Below are 25,303 nucleotides of genomic sequence, written 5' to 3'. Positions count from 1 at the left end.
GAAACACACACTCACATACACATACGTACATATTGTATACATATGGACATGCATACAACAGTCCCACGCACACATGAGTCAGACGCGGCACGTTTGGAGTATGCATGTATCCATTCACTCATCTATACAAACACACTGTACAAATTGATGTGCGCGCCAATGCCCACACACTCGATCTTGACTTCTGTCTCTGACACACACACACACACACACACACACACACACACACACACACACACACACACACACACACACACGCACACACACACAACTACATGTCAATATTATAGACAGCCTTCATGGAGCCTCTCCATACACATTCTCTTCCGGCCCTTCTGGGAGGCAGACGATGAGAAACGATAATGTTCTCCCGATAAGGCCACTCAGTTCTAAACCCCACGTCTTTGTTGTTCTCACCGTCCGTACCAGTCTTTAAGTTTTAGAGCTCGGGCGAGGGAAAAAAAAAAGGCCCAAGCTGAGGAAAAAGTCTGACTCAGGGTCCCTCACCTGGTTTATAAAGCAACAGTCGCCAATAGAAGGAGCTTCTACTGCATCTACTGTACATGATCTACGGTGAAGAACAATACACTTGGCACTAGGTTTCTTTTATACACTGGTACACCCTTTTTGATGGCACAGTTCTTCCAACTTTTGGTCCATACATACACATCATTTCATGTTTTACATTGACAAAAATAATTCTGTAATGTTAGAAAATAGAATACAAAGCTCTAGTCATGTGTGCAAATTAAAAAGACGACAGATATAGATGAGAGACGTCCAAGCGTGAATACTGATGGTGCAGTGCAAAAGGATGATGACCTTCCTACGAACAATCACTTTCCAATGGCTAATAAGTTGGGATAGGTGAGTACCGATTCCAGGTATCGGTATCGCGCCGACACCGTCCTTATTTCAAGGTATTGGGTACTTTTCAAGGATGGTGAGACCAGAAACCGATATTTAAAGCAAAAAAAATAACAGCCGACATTGAGTCCGTTTTCCTTGACAATAGTTGATGCTACAATACGGCCGTTTGACACGTTGGCGAATCATACTGAGCATCATAAAGACAGAAAGGTCTTTGCAGAATTATGTCATTGTTTTAATGGAAATTAAATGGATGGAAATATTAGTCCGAGGCTGGAAATCTTTTTATTTTTCCTTTGAGGAGCAACTATCTAATTTTGTGGAGCAACTTTTTTGCAGATTAATCGCAATATAGCATTCAATTTTCCTGTCGAGAAGCAAAGCTAAATTGATTCAAGAAAACATAAGGTCTGCTGTAATGTAATTTTGTAAATATTTACTGCGCAGACCTCAAAAGTCGAAGTCAAAACTCAGGACTCCATCGTGAGAACAAATAAATGACATTATTGATGTCATATAGATTTGATACTATTCGTCCTTGCTGAAGTACACTGTAACTGAACATTTCTGGTTCCGGTTCTTTTTTCGCGAGTACAATTCTCTCTTGAGAGTTTCGACACTTATTAATTTGTTTGCTGTTCAAAGTTGGATGTTCTCCGCTTTAATGCAGTTCCAGCCAGATGTCTGAGAAAAGTGAACTCAATTACCCAGGTCCCTAATTCTGGTGTTGAACGTTCTAACCGTGTCAATCTTGGGTTATCTTAGCATAGCTAGCTTCCGCCGTCTTTTCTCAACATCTCTTCGTGAGAATGATACTTGTCAGAAATGTAGCTTCTTATTTGCCACCACGGTGGCAATGATCACTGATACAGAAGCAACTCCGCAATGTGTTTTGTCGCACTAGTAGCTAGCCGACACTCGTTGCTAGCTTCCCGCTGCGGCGTTAGCGGCGCAGAATTTCCCTCGACTTCCGACGACTACGTGAGCCCAGTGAAGCTTTTTGGGACCGTCTCGGCAGTCGATCCTAAGTTTTGCAATTCAAAGTGTTTTGATGAGGCACAAAATGAAAGATTTTCCTCGCAAACCGTAACATGAAACCCCTTATTTCGAGCCTTGTAGTTGTATTGGTACTTGGTATCTGTTAGCACTCGAGAATAGTCGTACTGGTATTGGTCTGGAAAATAAAAAGTGATTGAACATCACTACGAATAAGTATGAGAGGAAAAGCTGAAAGTAAAATGGCAGCCAGAAATGACTCCCAATGTCTGAGGTTTTGCCCAATCACATGTACCATGTCAGACGTTGATCTAGTTGCGCTTCCACCAGGGTTCACAACCCTGTTCGTTCTTCTTGGCAACTGGCCACATTGACTGCCAATCAATCGAAGGCAGTTCGTCTCGCCTTTTAGGTGTGCTGCTTCGTGGAAACATGGCTCGAGGCGCCGTCTGGTATCGGAAACCAAAGTGGCTCCAAAGTCTCTGCGTTGTGGCTGGTTCCTCGTCATCCCCGGTGTGATTGTGACTCGCGCCGTCTGCTCTCTCCCAGCTCCTGTTTGCTAACACGGTGGCCAATGTGCAGTCTTTTGTCTCCGTTTTCGGGCACGCTCCTCTATAACTGTGCATGTGCCGTATCTGTTCACTGCGGCCTGTCGGTGTGTGCGTGTAAATATGTGTGTGTTGGTTTTAGCTGCAATGCTATGCCTAAGACACTCCTCGTGCTGCTAGGTCGCTTTCACACGTGAGTCTGCATCCTCTGTGTGTGTCGGCTGTGGGAATAGTCGGAATGTTGCGACGTGTAGGAGAAGCGAGTGGAGCTGCCGTACTTCCCGAGTCCCGTGTCTGAGCCCGCGGGCGTGGCACCGCCGGGACCCACGCCGACCCCCGATCCCACCCCGTACATCTCATACGAGGGCCCGGCCTCCAGCGGGGCCAGGCTGGATGGGGCAAAGCCCATCCGATAGGTCTGGTAGTGCGACGGGTATCCGTAGTTGTCGTACGCTAGCTGGGAGGTGGAGTCCAGGAGGCTGCAGTCGCCTGGGAAGTCGGCCGCCGCGGGGGCCGGGTTGCTGGGCGCCTGCTGGCTCTGGGCTCCGCGGGTGAAGGTGTTGAACTGGGCGTAGCTGATGTGGGACAGTCTGGAAGGGGGGCGGGGGTCGTAGCAGGCCTGGGGCCGGCCCGGGGACGTGAGGGGGCCAGGCGGGCCGGGGGCTCCGCCGCTGGCCGTGGCCCCCGAACCTCCCGCGCTGCTGCCGCTGATGGATGCGGCCCCACCGGGGGTACCGGTGGGGGAGCGGTAGTCGGAGTAGTGCATGGTGGAGCGGGAGGCGGGGCGGCCCTCGTCAAGCGTGGAAGCTCGTACGTTGTAGTAGCCGTTGGTGGGATCCTTGGAAAACACAAATCAAAATTGTTTCTCAAATGAAGTACAACAACGTCAGTCATCGAAATCTGCAAAGAGCAATAAGCTGCCATCGAGTGATACCCTACGTACCGTAGTGGTATAATTATCTGGTATAAATCATTTGAATAATAGCTAACCTTTTTTTTTTTTTTTTTTAATATTGTTAGGTTAGCTGACATTTTTTTCTGGCGAGTAAATATTTCAGGTGGTCAGAGATAGCATGAATGAGAGAAGCTAGCTCTTGTCCTGTGCATGGATTAGTATTAAAGCCAAGGTAGCGGTGACAAGTGGCAATCGTAGCTCCCTTTTAGAGAGAGGGGAACAGCCAAACGGGGATTTTTAGGATCAGTTGGTCAAAGTATTCCAATTTACTCCAGAAAAAAAAAATGCATACTGTTAATGTGTAGGTCGAGGTGCTACTGTATCAAAACCAGCTGTGTTGCCCCAGAAATTTGGATGGTTTGATTGTTTGGTCACAGACTTGACCCAAAAGTGTTATGTTTCCCCTACATAGAAATCGTATTACAATGTGCAAAATGTGTCTTCCCTGGCCAGGGGCTCAGCAGCCCTAAACTTCTGGTCCTAGAACCGCCCCTGGCTCAGATCCTTTCTGTGCATGAATCAGTGTGGAATCTGGCCAACAAACTGGGTGCAGGAATACTGACTATTCCTGACACGAATATTCCATCCCGTCATCTCTCACGAAACCAGACGCCTCACTCAACCATTGTTTCGCAGCGCTGGTGCTTCAGGCAGCGGAGGGAGGGGGGGTGTGGCTGGGTGTTGGGGGAGAGGGGGCAAAAGAATCCCGGCTGTTGTCGGGGTGATCTAATCACCTCCCAGGGTGGATTCACGTCCGCGTTCCTTTAAAATGATCCGACTGGTCCTCCGACTGGAGGCCCGGCAGTGCGCGGGGCCGCATTTTGACAGCTACATGAAAATCAAGTCGTTTCATTACCTCGGTCCAAACCCACAGGGTCAGAATGCAGAAAATATGCACGTCGGCTTGACTTGTCTTCAGACTCGGTCTTGCGATTCATAACGAGTTGCGCTTGGCATGGGTGTAAAATAAACGAGGAGCACTCACCTTCAGGTCGTATTCCTGGCGGGTGTCCAGGGTGTCGCTGCGCAGGTCTGACTTGAGCTCGATGTCGTCCTTAAAGGGCTGATTGGAGGGAGAGAAGGACACAGAGGGGAGAAACTAAACGGTCAAAGAGGAGAACCAAACCAAAAAAGGAGATGAGGAAGTGAGGGAAGGATGCAACGAAATGTGACACAAAAGAAGACAATGGAATTAAAGGTGTTAATAAAGGAGTACTCACGGTGAGGCGAGGTCACTCACTCAAACACACACACACACACACACACACACACGCACAGCTCACCGAGTACATGGCCTTGACCATGCGCGAGGCCGTGGACACGCTGCCCGAGTCTTCCTCCAAGCTGTGGCTCTCCTTGTTTATCGTTTCCACCTTAATGTCCGGCTTTCCCAGTGTGACTCCTCGCCGACCTGGAAGCACAACGTACCAGCGTCACGGACACACACACACAAGCCGCATGCTTTGAAAAGTGCAATCCAGCAGGGTTCCCCCCCTCTGCCCCCCCCCATCCACCCAAAGGAGTTTATTTGTACTGTATATACTAAACCAGGGGTGCGATCACCCGGTAGCGCGCGAACTGGTCCCAAGTCGATCGCAAGATGTGTAGGGGGAAATGAAGAAAAAAAAAAAAAGATTTGTGTGTCAGTGTGCGTGTTATTAACATGATATATTTCTGCGTTAGTGCACACTGCACCCTAAGCATCCTATCAGTTGAAAAAAAGCAGGTCACCTTGGACCTACTGTGGTGCATGATCTGCATCACCCGAAGTTGTTCGCGGTCAGCAGTCCGCAATTGCAGCTAGCGATCGGACCTGTTGCGATATATTTTTTATAATTATTCTTCTTCTCATTTAAAGTTTGGTTCATGTACGATTCACCGATGGTACTGGCAAAAAATGGGAATCAGGAGCGTATACTCGTGCGGACAATAGTTTCTGCACCTAACAGGCCTCTGCGTCGGGTCTCTACCAAGGTAGGCAGGGATTTCCTTTTCAGCAATTCACAATCTATTGTATCGACTTTATTTTTCAGTTTCGTTCACATTAGGGGCCGTTATGGCTGTTGCTCATCCTGGCGTGTGTGTATGCGTGCACGCGCGGTATCGGGTCGATCGTGGGATGTTGATTGCTTGAAAGGTAGATCTTCAGTCAAAAAAGGTTGGGCACGCCTGTCCCAAACTATTATTGCTGTGTTGCAGAGGTGGACTCTCATAGTTTGTTTTTGTTTTCGCTAAGCCGAGGAGTTGATGTTTTCATTCGAGTTTGTTTAACGATGACAACAGCGGCATATGTTGTGCCGGCTGATGGCGTGATGACTCACTGCCTTTGCGTTGCCGGTAGAAGATGAGTACGAGGACCAGGAGGAAGATGAACAAGAGGATGGTGGAGCCCACCGTGCCACCGGCTATTATCCCCACTGGAACCTCCTCTGAAATCACACCAAGTTCAGGTTCGTCAGCATGATTTTCAGTTTGTAGTGGCTTGTGAGACTTACACTTTATGTATTAATATTGTGATTGCAATTTCATATGTGATTATCTTTTCAAGGTCCTCCTTCCATGTATTTTTTTTCCTGAACAAACACAGGCATTAAATTAATCCGCATTACAATAAATTTATTATCCAACATACCGGTCTCCTCCAGGGTGATGATCATGGTGCCGGGCCCAAAGGAGTTGGAGGCCGTGCAGTTGTACGAGGTCAAGAAGTCAGACTCCATCACGTTGTTGATGGTGAGGGTGGAGAGGACGCCGCCTCCCTCGGCCGACGTTCTGCTTTGCTCTACCGTGTAGCGCTCCAGAAGTGTGCCCTTCTCCTCCTCCCACACGTTCTCCTTCCACGCCCACACCTGCGCACCATCCCATACTCGGTTTATGTGTCGGGGAAGCAGGGAGGCAAAATATCACCCGGTGTCTTGCCCATTTCATCATGAGAACTGTACCTACTTCATCTGATGACATGCATGCAAAGTCACAAATATATTCACACGGCACGCAGAGGGGCAAGCTTGGGGTGAGGGGACATGCGCATGTCCTCCATCTTTAAAGCCACTAAAAGCAGCTGTATTATTCAGCATATACCGTACCGAGGCCTGTTAATTATGCATAAGCCCACATGTTCCCATAATGTGCCCACTTGTCCCGGAGAAGGAGATTCTCCCGGCACTGGCGTTTACTGGGACAACTGTTCCTCCCGCCGTCCTTTTATATTTTATAAATCTTTTCATGTCCCAAGCTGCGCCGGCCGCATTAGGGGAGCGCACCGCCAGTCAGGACGCATCCGTCAAGGAACTGCGACGCCCATGTGATGCAGCTGAGCGGAGAAAGCATCCGGGACGTTTTTCTGACGCATGAGCTAAAAGTGGTCCGCCTTAGTGTTGGTTTGTTGATGTATGGGATGGAGGAGAAATATATATATATATATATATATATATATATATATATAGAAGGACAGTGCCAAAAAGCAAGAGCGTGTTATGGTTGAAGATGTCACTTTGTAGGGCACAGGCATCCCCCGAAGCCAAACAATCTGGATTTGGATCAGCACCAAATTGTTCACCTTCACCCCTTGCAAATGGGTTCTTTTGTGCATGCGTCGGTTGGGTCAGTATCACGATAAAGTGCCTTTGGTTTCCTCATCCGGAATGCAGTTTAAAGAAACAAACAGTAGTAGCAGTCATCTGGAAATCATTATGCACTTTAAATTATACGTGCTGTCGATGGTTCTCGCAAATAAATAAATGAAGAAACAAATAAAATTTTGTTTGTATACTTTTATACTATTGGACCACTCTTCGGTTCCCTATGATGTGTTGCGGCATACATTGGTGATCTTCTTCCTTCATAAGGTAGTTCATCATGATCCTTGAGGTGTGTTTACATTACCGGCAGTTCATTGAATGTATTTCTTCATTAACGTTCTGAACCTGAATCCGTGACTGACAGCATCTTTGTGTTCTTCTTCACAACTGGAGATGAACAGGCAGTAGTCCTACTAAGTAATGTCTGCCATCTAGTGGTGAACTGTGTCATAACAACTGATCACGGGTTGGACGCTTTTTTTGGAATTTTGCCCATCACTAAAAGAGACGGTGCTCTAAGGTACATATGTGCCTTAACAAGGGTACAAATATCTACGCTTTGCGTGGCATAACTGAGTGGTGTTTTCTGAAGTCGAATTTGGAAGTTTGTCAATCAAGTTCAGCGCGACTTACAATCTTATCAGGAGGAGGTGTGCTCGCAATGTAGCATTTCACTTGGCCGCGCTCCCCTCGCACTGCATACTGAATGGGCTCGCTGGAAATGATGGGTGGGCCTGTGCGAGGGTAGGAGAAAGATAGTAATTGTAATCCCGCCCCCCCAAAAAAGGCTGATTTGCACTTTAAAATGCTTTTTGCTTCCTGACCGTTAACAGTGAGGGTGACCTCGGTCTCTCCGACCCCGATTCGCGGCACGATGGCCTTGCAGACGTACTGGCCCGCGTCGGCCTGGCTCACCGACTTCAGATACAGTTGGTTGCCGTTACTCAGGACCTGTGTGCGAGAGGATGTCAGATTCAAAGGCAATACCAAATGTATTTATTTCACATTATTTGTCCCGAAGTGGTAACTATACAGTTCAAGAGTTGAGCATGACTTCTTCTTACCATGTTGGAACCTTTCTTGAACCAGGTGAGAGTGAGCGGAGGGTTCCCGGCCCATTTGCAGTTGAGGGTGACGTCGGAGTCGGCGTCCACCGTTTTGGGCTGGGGCTCCACCAAGAGAATGGGACCGACTAGAGAAGGGAAAACACGAGTCGGAAAAGAAGGTCGTGGACGGAGGGCACAAAGTAAGCAAGTCTAAGCGGACCCCGTTGAGACACTCACAGTGAACGTCCACAAGGATGCTGACGTTGGTCTTCCCCACGGCGTTGAAGACCAAGCATGAGACCGGCTCGGTGAAGAAGGAGTGGTCCGCCTTGGTGGTGAACACACTCTCCCTGGCACCCTGTAGCACCACGCCACCCTTAGCCCACCTAAGGAAGAGAGCGAGTGGCCAGTTTTACCAGTACTACTTTCAATCGCTTACTTTGTCAAAATAGGTTTGTTAGTTTTCTTCAAACACCTGAGATGATGACACCACGTAAAAAAAAGACCTAAATAGGGACGGGTAAACTCAACCGCGGTCGAGATTTCCATTGAATAAAATTGTAGGGTTTATAAGATGGAAAAAAAACTTGGAACATAACAGATTCTGAGAAAAAAAGGTGTTTGCCATCCACAGCCACCAGAATTGTTTAGGCCTAAACCCCGAAAAAATTCTTATTCTAATATCAAAAAAATCCTTACAGCATGTTATCATGAGGTAATTTGTTTTTGTTTTGAGAGCATATAAGCCTGAGCCAACGCTAGCTAGCACAAAGATATTTTATGATTGACAGTTTAAATTGTAATTTTTACACTAGTACTTAAGTTTCAGAGCCTGAGTACCGTATTCTCACGACCATTCGACGCACCGTATGGTTGGGCGCAGTCTCATTAATGGGTGCTATTTCTGTATTTTACACATAGACAAAACGCACAGCCAGCTTAAACATACGGCATGCATGCGCGCACGCTAAAAACACGTTAGCTTGTAGCATACGGTAGCATGCCAAGACATACAGATACAAGCTAAAAACATGTTTTTAAAAAGGCAACGGAAAACTGAGTTCCGTTGTATTTTATTTAGCCATTATACAATGTACTCACGTTTTTCGATCAATCATCACCCAGAAATCCATCAAAGTCCTCATCCTCTATATCAGAATTGAACAATTGTGCAAGTACCGGTAATCCTTCAAAAACGCCGTGTTCCCTCTCGTTGTCAGTCACTCTCATTGCCATGTGGCTCCACAGAAATGATGCCGGCTTTGCCAAAAACTCGAACAACAGTGCAAGCAGACACGTTCGTCCAAGCAGCCACAATCCATTCGCACATTGTGGCGTAACTCGCCCGGCGCTGCCTCTCACTCTTTGTAAAGTTGTGTTTGCCATCGATCAATCATTGTTCCCATGCCGTTCGCAACTTTACTTTGAACGCCCGGTTGATGCCGATGTCCAGCGGTTGGCGTTCTTTAGTTAAGCCTCCGGGAATGACGGAAAGCTCAGAGTTCATTTGCTTGACTTGGTTTTTCACCGCTGCTGTGAGATGGGCACGCATGCCAAAAGCATAACCGATGGCTTGAAGTTTGAACTGAGCTTCGTAGGCGTGTCTCTTTGTAGAATTTATTTTCGGGGGTTCTTAGAAACCAAAACCGACTTTGTTTTGCAACAATGCACATAGCCACACTCTATACAGGTGTTGGTACCTGCTTGTAGCGTCCCTTTAGCGTCCACTACACGCCCACCCTTCACTGATTGGCCGACTTCTTTGCCGCATGCCTGTCCACAGTCACTTCCGCCTTTTCTCTATATAAACAGCGTGTCGGCTGTCAGTCAGGTTTTGGAACTCAGCGCATAGACAAGACGCTCCGCATCATAAGGCGTCCTGTCCATTTTGGAGACAATTTTAGACTTTTAATGGCGCCTTATAGTCGTGAAAATACGGTAGTTGAATCAGTATTTCTACTTATACTAAAGCCTTTTTTACAGTCGTTTTGGGAGCATAAAAGCCTGAACCAACACTAGCTACCTAGCTAGCTAGTTAGCACGCTGATATTTTATGATTCAATTAATGTGTAGGTTTTACTTTTTGAATTAGGTACATTTCAGAGCCGAAGTAAAGGAGTTCAATCAGTGTTTGTACTTGAACGTTTTTTGTTTTGTTTTTTACAGTCACCGTACTTAAGTACATCAGATCTGCTGTTTACCACTTCTTGGTTCGGCACGCATATACGCGCAACAGGCACTGACCTGTAGCCCATAATTGGGGGATTGGCATGAGCCTGACAAGTGAAGGTGACCCTGTCACCCTCCAGGACCGAGCGAGGTTCGATGGACAAAGTCACAGTTGGTGGATCTGTGAGACACAGATGGCAAAATTAAATCCAGAAGTCATATTCACCGCTTGGCTGATTATCAGCCACACCACACAATTTATTTTTGTGTCAACTTGTGTTTTTTACTTTGGGGTTTTTTTTGTTTGTTTGTTTATTTGTTTTTTTGCTGAAGGGACTGTTAGTGTGCTTACGGTGCACGTTGAGGGTAACAGTTGTGCTCTTGCCCGCCGGGGCCGCCAGGTTGGAAGCCACGCAGCTGTAGTTCCTCCCTGTGTCTGTGTCGATGGGGTGGATGGGAAGGAAGCTGCGCGTGGTCACCCTCTTGCGGTCCGGAAGAACCTCCTGAGGTCATTACAGAGTGGGCTAAAAATGACATATATCTGTGTGTGTGCGTGTGTGTGTGTTTTTGTTTTGAATTGGGACTCACAGTGGCACTAACGGCCCCATCTATCGGCAGTCCATCTTTAAGCCACTCGATCATGGAGGGCGGCTTCGCACCCCGAGACACACAGCTGAGGTTGTAGGACTCCCCCGCATTGAGCAAAACCTCTGGGCCGCCGTCGATCACCGGGTCATCTGGTGGGACTGCGGGTAGGATTTGGAAAAACAAATTGACGTTATGGCTATACAGATAATATGAAAGAAAAAAAACGATATTGGTAAAACCGTGCACAGAAAACATATGAGAAGAATAAGTACTGAGGACGGTGAGCTTGGCCCTCCTGGACCTCAAGGCGGCGTCAGGGGCCTGGCACTCGTACAAGGAATCGTCAGACAGGTCAGCCGACAGGATCTCAAGGTTGTACTGGCCCAGTTCCTGGACCCGCAGTACTCGATACCTAGGCCAGGCTGGGAAAAACACACAGAGTGAGCCGCCTTGCTGACCTCAAATCCTGGTACATGGTTCACTTTTAGCCAATAGCAAGTTAAATAAGATTTCACAAGGAGAACAGGATGCTTTTCTACACTCTGCACATTTTGTCAAATCTAACCAAGATGAAATATTTCAACTCAAGGCAAAATATTCTTGTTCTTTGTCTGCTGAGATATTTCTTTCTTCTTCTTGTGAAATCGCATTTTAGGTCATCCCATGTTTTTTCCATGCAGTGACAATGAGGCGCTCTAAAGTGGCAACAGTAGTCTGAAGCCCTGTTCCACATGCTGACTGTTAAGTCGGACCCCCCCCCCATCCCCCTTATGGCTTCTCTCCTTGACATGCGTGCTCACGGTGGACAATGAGGCGCTCTTAATCTACCACGCCAGTGGACTATGTGGACTAGTCACTTTAGAGGGTCTTTAAATTAAGCAGAAATAATCCTTATTTCATTTCTTTCTTTTTTTTTTCAGCCCGGTCTTTGAAATGTGTGAAGCACACACCAAGCACACATTGCGCCATCACACCATCACTTGCCCCCCATTGCACAAAATCCACTACCCCCGCCCCACCCCTCATCGGCCAGCTGTGCCTCTGCTGCACATTCTCACCAAGAGGTGGCATTGACGCGCTCGGTCAGCAAGCAGTAATGTATTTATTTACTCTTTTTGGAGCACTGCAACTGACTCCATGGCGTGGTGCACACAATTTGCCGCTCAGACGGCGGCGGTGCGTGAGACGGCGCGAGAGCCAGAGTTGGGCCTCGCTGTTCGGCTGCTCGCCTCCTAACCTTGTGTGTCCTTGCTTGCGCTCGCACGTGCATTTGCATGTAGAATGTGGAGGGCAAGACAGCCTATGGAAAGCCTAGAGAAGCCACAACTGCGCAAATGCGCAAAAACTCCAGAGGTGGTTGTGTGCTATCATCTAGCATATCACATTCGACAAACATTCTGTATTGTGGCTGAATGTGCTCCGCCGATTTGGATGTTTTCAACGAGTTCTCTGAAAAACGACAAACAAGCAGTTGTCGCCCATGAGTGTGTGCATGTCATGGAAAGGCTGAGAGGAATTTTTAGTCTCAAGTGACAGCCATCATGTGGCAGGGGCTTGGTGCCGACGTGGCTGTATTAGAGCGCTTCGTTGTCAGCTGTGAGTGCATGCACGTCATGCAAACAATAGTGAAAAGGACGAGGAGTGGGGAGGGAAATAAGTCTGACTTGTCAGCCGGTGTGTGTGTACCAAGGCTTTGTGCTGGCGTGGCCGCATTAGAGCGCCTCATTGTCAGATGTAAGTGTACACTTGTCAGAAAGACCAAGGTGAAAGAGTGAGGATTGGGGATTTTAAAATTTTTTTTTCAGGCTGGCTTGGGCGCTTTCGAACGCCTCATTGAATTGAATCGAATTGATTACAACTTTATTGTCAAATGTGCTGTACGTATCATTGCAGAGTGGCATAAGTGTGTAAGCGTAAGAAAGGTATGGTATTTTATTAGCAGTTGAGAGTTTATCGGGGCTTGCCAAAAGTGCATTCAGCGTAGAGAACGTCTTCATTTTTTCGGGATTTGAAGCCTCCTTTTATATAAGAGCCAATTTTTTTTAATCAGATGAATTTTTCAGGGTTGTTAATAATACTCCTCTAAATGGCGTATCAAATTTTCAAGACATTTATTTTCACTTTACAGGGACTTTCATGTCGTGGAACTTTGAAGTAAAAAAATAAAAATCCTGGAAAATTGATGTTAAAAAAAAAAAAGAAGGAAGGAAGCGCAAGCCTATCAGGGTGACTTTCAAAAGTACATAAAAATGGGTTTGGGCCAGATGCAACACTTCTCCGTGGACTTTTTATGTGCGCGAGGTTTATGTCTCTGCAATCGAGTTGATTGAGTGCCCTAAAGGTCCCGAGAGCGCCCCGGCTTCCAAACGATTTTGCAGCTTTACGAGAACCTTCCCATTTACATGCGGCCAGCGCACAAGACGCTCGACGTCTCACCCCGCAGGTCCTCGCCGATGCCCAGCGCCAGGCCATCTTTGGTCCACTGAACGATGCCCGAGTAGTTGAAGACGACACAGGAAAGGATCACCCTCTGGCCCCTCACCACCGACTGGTCTGCCGGCTCCTGGGAGAACCTCGCAGTCCACACTTGAAAAGAAGAGGAGAGGAAAAAACAAAAGTGAGTCGTCAAGGATGGCAGACGAGCAGCGCAACCTCCTTCAAGGAAACGCACATTTCACCCGCGGTTTTATTTCAGGCTAATTGACCACGCTGGAATGGAATGTCATGATTGCCATCTTTGATCACGCGCTGACTTTCGGCCATTTTGCGAGGAAATCACTCAGCAGAAGGAGGACGAAACGTCTCGAGCTGACTCAGTCAAGAAGATATCAAAAGGCAATTTCAGCCTTGGGTCTCGCTCTCATCCCCCTTTTTCCTTATTCCGTCCAAAGTATCGGGAGCCCTCCCACCCTCGTGCGCCTCCATCCCCCCCACAGCCCCCACCCCCTCTTGCTCATTCCTCCCTGTGAGTCATCTCGCAGGCTTCCCAAGCTACAGTGGCCATCATTGTGTGCTCGCCCGGACCCCACTATTATGTCCCGGCAGATGAAGCAGTGCGGCGCTGCTTCGCGGCGACCGCCTCATGTGGAAAATGGAGCAAATTAAGAAGAAAAAAGAGAGAGAGAGAGAGAGAGAGAGAGAGACGCCATTGTGTGTCTCTCTTTCTGATGACAAGTTGTAATTAGCTGTCCCTCCGAGACAGCCCTCCCGCACAGTGTGGAGAGCGCGCATCCCGTTATTATTGACTCATTACTCTGTATGCAATCCGATGCCGTGTGAAAATTGGGCTTTTCTCGTGTTTTCTTGGATTTTCGACTCTTTTGGTGAAATCAGTTGGAGTGTCCAGATTGCATTGGAAGCCATTAAAATGTGCAACTGTACCTATTGGGTCTCCCCCCCGCTGTCTGACATTGAGCAGCCCTGCAGTACATTAGCCCCTCCCTCTCCCCTGCCTCATATATACGTATATATATATATATATATATATATATATATATATATATACACACACACATATATATATATATATATATATGTGAGCGAGAGAGAGAAAATGTGTGTGTGTGTGTGTGTGTGTGCGTGTGAGAAACGTTTTCAGCCACAACGCCTTCTATTTCCGTGTTCCTCCGCTTTGCTGGTTGGAAGGGGGTTTGAGTCGCACTGTCACAATTCGTTTATCACATTAAATATCAGCCCTCCGGCGCTTTCTCTCTCCCTCCTTCAGTCGCGCTTGTCGCCTCCCACTGTTGGCGTTTCACTCTATTTGAACGCCCAACCAAATTCTCCTCTCCCCCCCTCCCTGCTGCCTCCTTCTCTTCTCTTCTCTCCGGCCCATTCCCTCACATGTTTCCCCCCGAGGCCTTCGAGCGCTTTTGTGAAGGCTGCAATCCCGCCTCTCACTTTTGACTATTTTTTAACCCACCGCCATATGCCTCACTCGACCGCAGTCATGACCCTCAGTCCTTATTCCCCTCGTCCGATCTGTTATTGCATATTCGAGCAGACTGGGTGTGATTTGCCGAGGTACATTCTGCCCACTAATGCAAAAGAAGTCAGTCATGCAAAAAAAAAAAAAGAGAGAGAGAGAGAATCCCGCACCAATCAGAACAATAGCTTCTGACAGTGCTGCACATTAATATTCTGAAGATAAAGAAGATGTGCGAGGCTACACGGAGAACCGAGAGATGCAGATGGGACTCTGCGGCATGCATACCTCGAATAATTCAACACTGAGCCCAAAAAAAGAGAAATGAAAAAAAAACTGCAGCTGCTCATTTGCTCCTTGAAATCGATGAATGAGACACAAAAAGGTTGGATTTGAAAGGTGATCATGCAACTACAGCACGTATCACTAATGAGCAGCGCGGGAAAAGTGGCGTCTTTATTGAAAAAAAAAATAGCTCAAAAAGGCCACCCCCCCCCTTTTTTTTTTTTAACGAAGCCGCAAAGTCGACGGCGGCCCGGGGCCAGGCAAATCCTCCCTTCGGCTACCTCGGTGAGGCCAGTTGGAGGTATTCCCTCAACAGTAAACCACAAATGTAATCCAAAGCGAAAGCGCCCCGACAGAGGATGAACAATCTGCAGAGAAAATGACTGACTCATTGAAACATGCGCCCCTCGCCTTCTGATTTGCATTTTATCCACTTAACACTTGTCATCACCGCAGAGTGAGTATCTGTGTGTGTGTTTGGTTCAAGGTGCTAAAAGACAAAAAAAAAAACCAAAAAACAAAACAAGGCACACAGAGCGGTGCAAAGCCAATTTGTATTCTTTCACAATGTGGGTTATGCTGCAGTGACAAATTTAGAGTGTGTCCTGATTTCCTTGAGTCACTCGTCCCCAAGATACCACCGGAGCTCCCCGTCCACACAGAGAGGTCGCGCACAACTACAACCGTGACACACACACACAAAAGCCACCCTCCGCTGCTCACTGGCGAGCCACTTCCTGTGGACGCACGCAAACACGACCGCACTCGGGCCCAAACGTGTAATCAACACGTTGAGGCGGTTTGCCGCTCTCGCTGGATCAGTAAAAAAAATGACAGAGGTTGCCCAAAATGATTTGCTTAGTTGTCAGGAAAACACAAACAAATCACATTTATTGGTTTGCATCTCAAATCATCTTTCCACATTTAAATGAATAGAAATGCCATGAATCTGTTCCAGAATCCCTTGGGAAAAAAAAAAGAGTATGGTGTGACAAATGTATAATTCATAAAAAAGGATATTCGATTTAAAATGTAAAGAATTGATGGCTGTACAATGGCCTAGGTTTGAGTGTAAAAACTTAAGTGGTTTTGGTTATTATTGTGAAAAAGGTGGAAAATGGCGAGATATCAAATCTCAGTCATTCACTGCCATTGACGGCTACAAATGTAAATACATTTCCTTTTATGAGACATTTTTGTTGTCATTACCGTATGATATTTGTCCGAACCTGTAGTTGTACTATAAATGTAAAATAAGCACGAAACGGAAGAAACGAAAAACAACTTGTCAGTACGCCAGAGTATTTTTAATCGTTCTTAACAGAGGATAGAGAATATGTCAATTTTTACTTGCAAGTCAAAGCAAAAATTCATCTGAACTACGGCTTGCGTGTTGAAAATTTTGTGTCACTCGGATCCCAAAGCAAGACTATGCATTTTTTTTTTTTGGTGGCATTTTCATTTGACAGTAAAAATGTGTCTTGGGAAACATATTTTTGAGTTTGTCCGTCCCATTCGTCTTCGACGTAAGCATCATTTTGACACCAGCCAAAGCTTGTCAAATCAACCCGACCCAACGCCAGCACGCCATCGCCAGGTGACTCACATTCGCGAGACGCCAAGGGCAGTTTGGCCGCCGAGCGCCTTTCGCACCACCGTGCGGCGCGAGAACAACGAGACGGCGGCGCGTCCGTTGGTGCCTGAAAACTAACGAGAGGGTACAGCGGATGCATGCAAAGACATCTGGAGCTATTTTTAGCCCAGCGTGCTGCCGATTTGCCCCCGCGTACCCCCGACGCTATGCTGCAAATGTCAACGCCGCCTTGATTTCAGCCTTCCTCTCCCGGATTGCGTCACCTCTCACGCCGCTCGCGTGGATTCCTACGCAGCCATCGCATCCTCTTTGTCTCTGGCCGCCTCCCCGCTATCGTCCAACCAAATGCCCCCCTGCCTGTCTCTCGCTTGCACCTCCCCATCCAATCCTGCGCCTTGGCTGGATTACAGGCTCGGGTCACCATAGCAACAGATGACGTTGGAAATTAGCAGGCCAAAAAAACTTTTGCGCACCGGTGTGTTCGCGAGCCCATCTGGTGGTCTGGCGAAACATTCCCAATGTGTCTTGGGGAGGAATATCCAACGACACTCGGACCTCGCTCCGACCCCCCCCCACCCCCCACTCCAAATCGATTCTGTGATCTGCCCGATTCGGTGCAGCCGCGGTGTGTGGTGGCGCTGTGGGGAAGAGAGAACAAAGAGACGCGGAGGTCCGCAGACGGCGCCGTGGAGGAGGATGACATCATTGTTTGAGGACAAAAGTTGCATTCCTCCACGTCGGGCGCCGCGCAGTCAACCCTCGGTACGTACATGTTGATCAAAAGCGGCGCATCGTCAGCATGACAAGTCGATTGACACGGCGCGGAGCCGTCGCCAATCGTCACATGGTCCACGTGCGCAAATACATCAACAAAGCCGCTTGTTTGGGGGCCAAAAATGACTTCGGAACAGCCGTTAATTCCACTTCCAATAATTACTTCCCACAAATAATGAACCGATTAATCGGCTGATATCAGCCGATTAATTTTTTTTACTTCTTAACGCAGTGCAACGCAAGACAAAAGTAATAACATTCAAACATTCCCCCCGTCCCCACCCCAAAAAAGAAAATCTGCGAAAAAAAATTGTCAATTTTTTTGCCAATTTTTATTCGTCTCTAAAGTGAAATATCGTCAAGTTAAACATCCGCTTTATCTTCACAAGTGTCGCGGGGGCGTGCTGGAGCCTATTCCAGCTGTCTTCAGGCAGTAGGCGGGGGACACCCTCAACCGGTTGCCAGCCAATCAGGGCACACGCAGACGAACCACCAGTCACGCTCACACTGAGGGACAATTTTGAGTGCTCAATCACCTGCCATGTATGTTTTTGGAATGTGGGAGGAAACCAAAGTACCCAGAGAAAACCCACGCGGGCCCGGGGAGAACATGCAAAATCCACACAGGAAGGCCCCGTGACCTCTCCACTATGAGGTCAACGCAGTAACCACTGGATCACCGGGCCGCCGTTGTTTTAAATCTGAAATGCGCAATTGTCTTTATGTTAAATTTACGAGTCAACTTCAACTTGGAGTGTCCGTCAACAGTTTGAAGCTGCTCCTTTTTGGTGAATTGTTCTCTATTCGTAAAGTGACTTAAGTTCACTGCCACCACACACACCATACGAATCTCTACTTTGCGCGAGCTACTTTCACAGGATCGCAAAATTGTCTCTTGAAGATGTCCGGTTTAGGCTTCCAACATCTAACCGCCATGCACTTTCGGCCTCTGTTAATCCGTCTACGCTACGGGAACTTGACCGCATGTTTCCTCAACAATATGGCCGCCCGCCTGGATGGCCATAAGAACTCATCGCCATGGTGACGCTATATGGGGACACGATAATGGGGAGACTATGAAGTGGTGGTGGTGAGGTGTGGGGGGGTTCAGTGAAAGGAGGCGACCTACTGTGCGCACTCACACTTAAAACACAAAGGTGACACTTGGGCTGCGCGCGCGCGTGTGTGTGTGTGTAGGTGTGTGTGTGTGTGTCTGTGTGTGTGTGGAATTTGCAGGGGGGGGCAGGTTTTGGACAAAGACAGTGTCTTTTTTTTTTTTTTTTTGCCGCATTGTCCGCCTGCTCGCTTCTTTCCTCTGTCATCTTATTTCGCAGCCCTACCCTTTACAAGCAGTCGGCAACCTCGCTCTCTCTCTATTTTTGTCACCTCCTCAATTCCCTTTTGATTGCCTTTCGTCCTCCAACCACCTTTCTGTTTCCACTACCTTGCCACTGTAACTGTAAACATGATCAAAATGGCTTGTCGACCTGCAAAGGGGAACGGGCATTTTAGTATCGTGACGCCATGTATGGTTCCCACCCACTCTTTAGGGCTCCTCACATACGTGCATTTGAAGAGCGCTACAGTATGTGTGCGGGGTAAACCTCTGTAGCCGCTGTCGTTGCCATGGCGACAGCCCGCGAGGACCACGGACACAATGATAGGAAGTGTGGCCATGGCAACTCCAGGATCACTGGAGGATAATATGATAATTTGGCGAGGATGCATCTGACACATTACGGGCGAATGAATACGCCAGAGCTCAGGAGAAAGCCGGCCTGCCGCTGGTAATCCGCGAGCGCTTCGCAGCCAGCGTGGCTGGCGGCTGACAAAGACGACTCTGCCGTAACCAAGGGCGACCCCTGAGTAACAATGGCCGTTCTCTAGACACGCATGAATGAGGCAGGCATATACGCAACTAAGCAGCGTGTCGCGCAGCCACGGTCGATATCATGGGGAATCGATCGCTTGCAGCGGTGGTTCGCGATTGATTTTGGGCAGCAAACCGTCCCTAAAGTCACTTTAGAGCTGGGGGGCACGACAATGGCACTCACAAGGAGCTCGTAGAGGTTGAATGACTAAAGATTTTTTTGTCATGGAGTGCAGTGAAACTCCTCTACAACGAAACCTACATGGGCGAAAATGCCCCCCTAGTGTGAAAAATATTTCATGCATGAAAGCCATTCTCACTTTTCTGCTCCACCTACGACGAAAAGTTCCACTGTTCCATGACATGAAATCTTTTTCTCCGAAATAAAAATTGCTACAGTGAAAAGTCCCCTGTTGTGAAAAATTACTTGCTGCAAACATGATTTTGTTGTTGAGGAGTTTCACTGTACAATGTGGTGAAAGTCATCGTCTTCATACGGTTGCGTCCATTCAAGAGTGTGAACGTAATCTGCTTGCGGATGAGGTTAGCGGTTAGCCTAGCGGTTAGTTCGGCTACTCCGATTGCCACTCGTCTCAACTCAACCCGACTCAACTTTATTTGTAGAGCAGTTTCGTAACAACCACAGCGTGCTGGACTCAAAGTTAAAATCTGACATAAAAAGCATAGACAGTCATGAAAACAACAAGTTAATAACATATAACAGCAAACACAATAAAACACCAAACAATGCCACATCTCACGATGAGTTGAAAGCCAAAGAATAAAAAATGTGTTTCAGGCGAATTTTAAAGATGGAGAGAAGGGGCTTGCATTCCAAAGGGAGGGACGAGAACAGAAAAAGTTTGATCTCGACCTCCAGTCGGACCCGAGGTGTTACCATTATTAATTGGCTCACAAATGATAGGACGTCATTTGAAAATGTAAGCGCATGCTTCGATTTACAGGAGAAATCAAGTGCTACTATTTGCTTTTCCTACATGATATCATTGTTGATAATAATGTGCGTCCGTAACTGGCAGCCCTTTGCAATTAATCGGCAGCCAATAACAAGCTTCCATTTGCAAAAGGTTGGTGACCCCAGCTCTGAAGTCACTGGACCGTCACGCGACGTAAACATCAGCGAGCGACATCCCGTCGATAAATGATCTCTTCCAAGGTCCAATTTAATTGAATCCGGTGCAATCTCATTTCATTGGTATGCACTGTCGCTAGTTGCAATGTCATCAGTCACGGGGCAGCCAATAAAAAGCCCGAGGCCTCGACCTCTCCAACCTTTGGAGCGGAGCAGAAGCGTTCGTCTGGAGAGCCTTGCCAACATCGCCGCACAAGCCTCCTTCAAGGTGAGAGCCTCTTTGCAGATGGAAGTGGGCTCAAAGTCAAAGATTGAGCACGCCTCTACTCTCCATGTCTTGTGACGCCCGAGGAATTAAATTAGCGACACAAATTTAACTGACTGCGGCAAGAATCTGTCCAGAGGAGATTTTTTTGTTTGTTTGTTTGTTTTTGTGACCAGGACATAGACAATCAGGAATGGGGGATGAAAATTAGAATTAAGTAGAGGAGCAGTTAAGGCGACAGAAACAGGATGCGGGTTAGGCGCTTGGTAATCATCTAGTAACGTGACACTTTTGGGGTGACCAAAACATTTACTTCCTGTTTGACGTTTCCCTCCAGAAACGGTTTCCCCGGATTCCTAACCACATCCATCACCTTTTGAGATGATCCGAGATCTGATTTTATTGTCGATCTAATTCCCCGCAGCCAGCGGCATCTGGAAGGCCTCCATGAGGTCAACGAACTTCCGACATAGTGGGCGGTCTTTTCAACAAAACGGAGATGACTGGCATAACACGGAAAAGTAAATTAATTAGGAAGTTAGAGTCAAGGTAAATGCGATCTTCGGTCGGCCGGGGCCGCATCTGACAAGGGGGAATGAAAAGAAAAAAATAAAGCATGTGCACGGCATCGTTTTAATGACTGCCGATGATGGGAGCGCTCGCTCGTTATTAGTTGCGCAATCATCGAACGGCCCCCGCGGGCCGTCGCGATTCGCGGCGGCGGAGCGCGGAACTGATTTGGGTGGACGGCTGACCCTAATGTTATCGTCAAGGGAAGACGGATGGAGCGAGACAAATGCGCGGCTCCCTCTCGCTCTTTAGCCCTAACCCCTCCCCCCCACACACCTCCCTCCCCCCGTCCCTGGTGAGGAGCAGAAAGTGGGAGAGCGCCGAAATCAAGTGACATCATCAGTGTCAACCGCATTCCTGCGGAGGGAAGGGGGGGGGGGGGGTGAAGAGAAGGAGGAGGAGACGAGGACGAGGGAGAACAACTTTTGAGGTTACGAGGCCGTTAGCCCCCCCCCTAAACCCGCTCCCCCCGATCGTCTCGCTAACAGGCATTCTGCCGTCCTTACCACCGCTACAGTACACATGCGCTGTCTCATCATGTGCTCCCAGTTTTAATTCATATGCTTCGTCTCCGGATTCGCCAATCTCCCCCCCCCCACTCTCCCTCCACCCTGCCTCTCGCCTCCCTTCTCCTCTTTCCCCTCTCCACCGACCAGAGGAATGCGAGAAACACATCTGGAACCTATTAAGAGAGCCAAAGAGAGGAAGGGGTAGATGGAAAGAGAAGTGGGGGCGTAAGGGGAAAAGAAAGAAGCCGGAGTGAAAAAAAAAAAATGGGGAATGTTACAAGTAACTCCTGCAAATCGGGCCGCGGCCCGTTTGTGGGCGATGACGGCGCAAAGCCGACTTTGAAGCGGCGATCGCAACATGTGAATGAGCAGCCTCGCTGAGGGGGCAGTCGACCTCGAGTAATGGTCTCTTTCTCTTTACAGACCACCACCCCCCACACACACGATTCGCTTCTCTTTGCTCTTCCACCCCCTCTCAATGGAGCCCTCCACTAAACCTCAACCACCTCCGTCGAATCGCTCTCAATCAGACTTCACCCACCTGCCCGTCTACAATGCACCTCGTCTCTCAAAAAACGGGATCCTCTCTGCAGAATGTGACTGTGTGTGTACTATGGGGAGGGGGGGGGGGGTGGGCTGGTAGGTTCAGTCAGATGTGATTAAGTGCGCCTCTCTTGCTTGGGGGACTCTGCATAAAGAAACCTTTTTAGGGGGGATGTGTTGTTTTCCTTTGCCTCGTTTCTTTTTATAACTCCGATAGCCTCCAGCCCGTCAAACACGATCACATTATTGGGGCTTGGAAAAAAAAAAAAAAAACTTGGAGCTGTTGCTTTACCCTTGACCACACATTTGACAAGACGTTTTCTGCTGAATCGTCATCCTTCGGATTTGCCTTGACAAAACGCCGGCCTCCCGAGAAAAGGGCCTCAGACAAGCGGGTCGCAAGGACCCGGGTTGGCGTCCCGGTCAGTTCAGAGTAAGCGGGCATGCTTTCCACGTGCAAATGAAATCGAGCTTTGCTCACATATCCGGGACCCTTCCACATATGGAAAACACTCGTGTTCAAAACTGGTCATATGTGCCTCGTTTGGCCTTTGTCACCGCTCCCGTCAAGCTTTCGTCGCATCGCCTTGCGTTCTTGTCACCTGTCTTCAGTCCTCAGTTTTTCATTTCTTCTTCGCTAACTTGTCTCCTTGTATGCTTTCCGAAAGGACACGCCAAAGAACTCCCTGCCTGTCTCTTTGACCACCTTGCCTGTTGCATGTCCAGTCTTCTGGAAGCTCCTCCTCCCCACCGAAAGCCTGTTTCGCAGAAAACCGCACGTCTTTTCGACCTTCCGCCACAACATTCTCTGATTTTGTCTTCTTCGGCATCCTGGCGAAACTATAATCAGGATCAGGATGCGGAACCTTTTTCTGTAGACATTCGAGTGCTCCCACAGTGCAGTGCCGCAGGTCAGACCTCCTCCTCGTTTTCAAAAAGTGTTCTACAGACGTACGTTTGCCCCGATTGATTATGCGGTCACGCATGAGTGGCTCCTCGCCTTGTATGTCGTTTCAAGGCCGGCGGCGCTGAATCAATCGCGGCTGTATCATCGCATCGGAACAACTTGCAAATAACGAGCTGCTGCGCTAATAACCATGCTATCGTTCATAAGCCCCCCAGGCATCCTTTTTGCTTGTGTGTTCAAATTGCATAGCGTGAAATATTGTTCATTCGAAGGCAGAAAAACATGCGTGCGCGACAATGTCCCGGCAACATTCGTCTATCGTAGGAGGGAAAACGGCGTGTGTTTGGAGAGTGATAAGGGCTGACACGCTTGGCGGACAATGCCACGCGCGCGTGTGCATGCGTGTGTGTGATTGTCATGTGGACTTAAGGGCGGAAAAACATGTGACGTGAACAAAGAGGTGCGTGTGTGTGTGTGTGTGTGTGTGTGTGTGTGTGTGTGTGTGTGTGTGTGTGTGTGTGTGTGTGTGTGTGTGTGTGTCACTGTTGAAAAGGATTGTGTCCAAATGTGGATTCAATGGCATGGGCGGTTGCTGCACCTAACCCACCCTCCCCAATTCAGGTGACATCATCCCTTACCACAACACGCCCCCTTAACCCCCCCACCCAACACTTCCCCAATCGCCCTCTACCTATCACAGTAGACAATGGCACACACATTGATAGCCCCATCAAACAGGTTGCATTTACATGCTCCTCATCCTCGCAGCCTTTGTCTCCTAGCAACTGTGACTATCAAATACCTGCTACTACCACAGGTACAAAAAAAAAAAAAATTTAAAAGGAAGAGGCCTGGGTTCCCGGTGGATGCTGACATTGTCTGCGGGGTGCATTCTGAGGTGCACGCAGGTAAGGAGAGAAGAGGAGAGAAGAGAGCAGTGACAAGCCAAGCACAGCTGATCATTCCAACTCATTCCCGTCACGTTCACGGGTCGGTCAGTCCCGGCGTCACGTTTGCATCACTCACACATCTGCAAAGGTCATTTATGCAACGTGAGGGCATCGGCATGCGTGGTTTAAAAAAGAAAGAAAGGAGAAAAAAAGAGAAGAAGAAAAGCATGCCCCCCCACACCCACCCCCTCCACTACCCCTCCAACCTACAGTACGTCACACCGAATACCAATAGAGCCTCATTCGCGTGTGCACATTTGTCCTCATTTCATTTCGACACGGCCCGAAATGCATCCTTACCAGTTTGTAAAGTCAGCAGCAAAGTGAGGAGCAGGAGCAGCCTCTGCATGGTTCAGCCCACCAGTAATAATAAGTCCAGTATTGGGCCAAAACTCCGTGAGGACGGCATCAAAATGGCAGGGCTGGACGGGACATACAGAGAAAGAAAAAGACGAAGAAGAGCAACAGTCGCCCGTCCTCGATGTTTGCTAGCTCTCACTCGGCTTTTACACCATTCCGCTGCTTTTTTTTTCTTCTAGTCTCCCGTTCTCTCTCCTCTTCCCTCAGTGGCGGCCGCTTTCTGCTGCGTACGGCTCGACGTCCAAAATGAGGATGGACGATTAGTTTCCGGTAGCAGTCTTCAAAATAAAAGCGTTAGACCACAATCCGCACCGAATATGTCGAACCAGGATGGGCAATTTAAGTGCTGGAGGGGGCCACATATGACCAGGCACTTCCTAACCAGATGTATGATAAAAATTCAGTTTTAAATTTGATCTTTTTTTTTTGTCTGTTTTGTGGGATCCTCCACACCCTTTCCCCTCTTTGTGGAAAACGTGTATTGAATATTTAGCCGCTAGTCGCTCATTCCTGATGTATAAAATAGCAATAAAAGAGCCTGTTGTAATGTAAATCCTCCATAAAATTAATATGGAATCTCGTTATTCTACACCCCACCCCAAAAGAGACGAATACAGGGTCTTTGCCAGGTTATATTTTCGTATTGCAAGCAGCCACTTCCTGTCTTGAATTTACTGAAGTACTCAACTTGATGGCATATCCTCATTAGAGGCACATTCCGCTCGCTTTCTCTCTCTCTCTTCCTCTGCTTCTCTCGCTGTCTCCTTCTTTGTCTTCTGTCACTGTTTCTGTCTTCGACCCTGTCTGCAAAAGTCTGATCAAATCTTGACTGCTGACCGGTTCTAGTTATTACAAATCAGCAGGTGACCACTTGAAAAACAACATGTAAGAGTTTGTGCTTTCGC

General features: G+C 48.0%; 1 protein-coding gene across 2 annotated transcripts; it reads right to left on the bottom strand.

The window, feature by feature from the left end:
* Positions 1-196: 196 nt before the first annotated feature.
* kirrel1a (kirre like nephrin family adhesion molecule 1a) lies at positions 197-24,626 on the bottom strand. Of its 2 annotated transcripts, none has more exons than XM_086105099.1 (15): positions 24,339-24,626; positions 13,190-13,339; positions 11,026-11,175; positions 10,754-10,911; positions 10,518-10,668; positions 10,241-10,346; positions 8,234-8,382; positions 8,015-8,142; positions 7,775-7,901; positions 7,584-7,684; positions 6,002-6,218; positions 5,691-5,798; positions 4,653-4,780; positions 4,355-4,468; positions 197-3,252 (listed from the first exon to the last, which is right to left on the bottom strand). In XM_086105099.1, the coding sequence occupies exons 1-15, from the start codon at positions 24,385-24,387 to the stop codon at positions 2,602-2,604; spliced, it is 2,487 nt and encodes an 828-aa protein (XP_085961225.1). In that variant the 5' UTR covers positions 24,388-24,626; the 3' UTR covers positions 197-2,601. The 2 variants fall into 2 exon arrangements, with proteins under 2 accessions (XP_085961225.1, XP_085961226.1); XM_086105100.1 differs by having other exon boundaries at positions 4,355-4,432.
* Positions 24,627-25,303: the final 677 nt, after the last annotated feature.

This window comes from Hippocampus guttulatus, chromosome 2 (genome assembly GCF_054856545.1).
Source record: "Hippocampus guttulatus isolate MCC_2025c chromosome 2, RoL_Hgut_1.0, whole genome shotgun sequence".
NCBI lineage: Eukaryota > Metazoa > Chordata > Actinopteri > Syngnathiformes > Syngnathidae > Hippocampus > Hippocampus guttulatus.
This window is presented reverse-complemented; position numbering and strand designations above follow the sequence as displayed.

Coding starts and splice junctions, on each gene's coding strand:
- kirrel1a (XM_086105099.1), bottom strand. CDS start 24,387: ATGCAGAGGCTGCTCCTGCTCCTCACTTTGCTGCTGACTTTACAAACT. Junction 10,669..10,753: donor ATGGGGCCGTTAGTGCCACT/GTGAGTCCCAAT, acceptor TAATGACCTCAG/GAGGTTCTTCCGGACCGCAA. Junction 4,781..5,690: donor CTACCGGCAACGCAAAGGCA/GTGAGTCATCAC, acceptor TTGTGCTTCCAG/GTCGGCGAGGAGTCACACTG.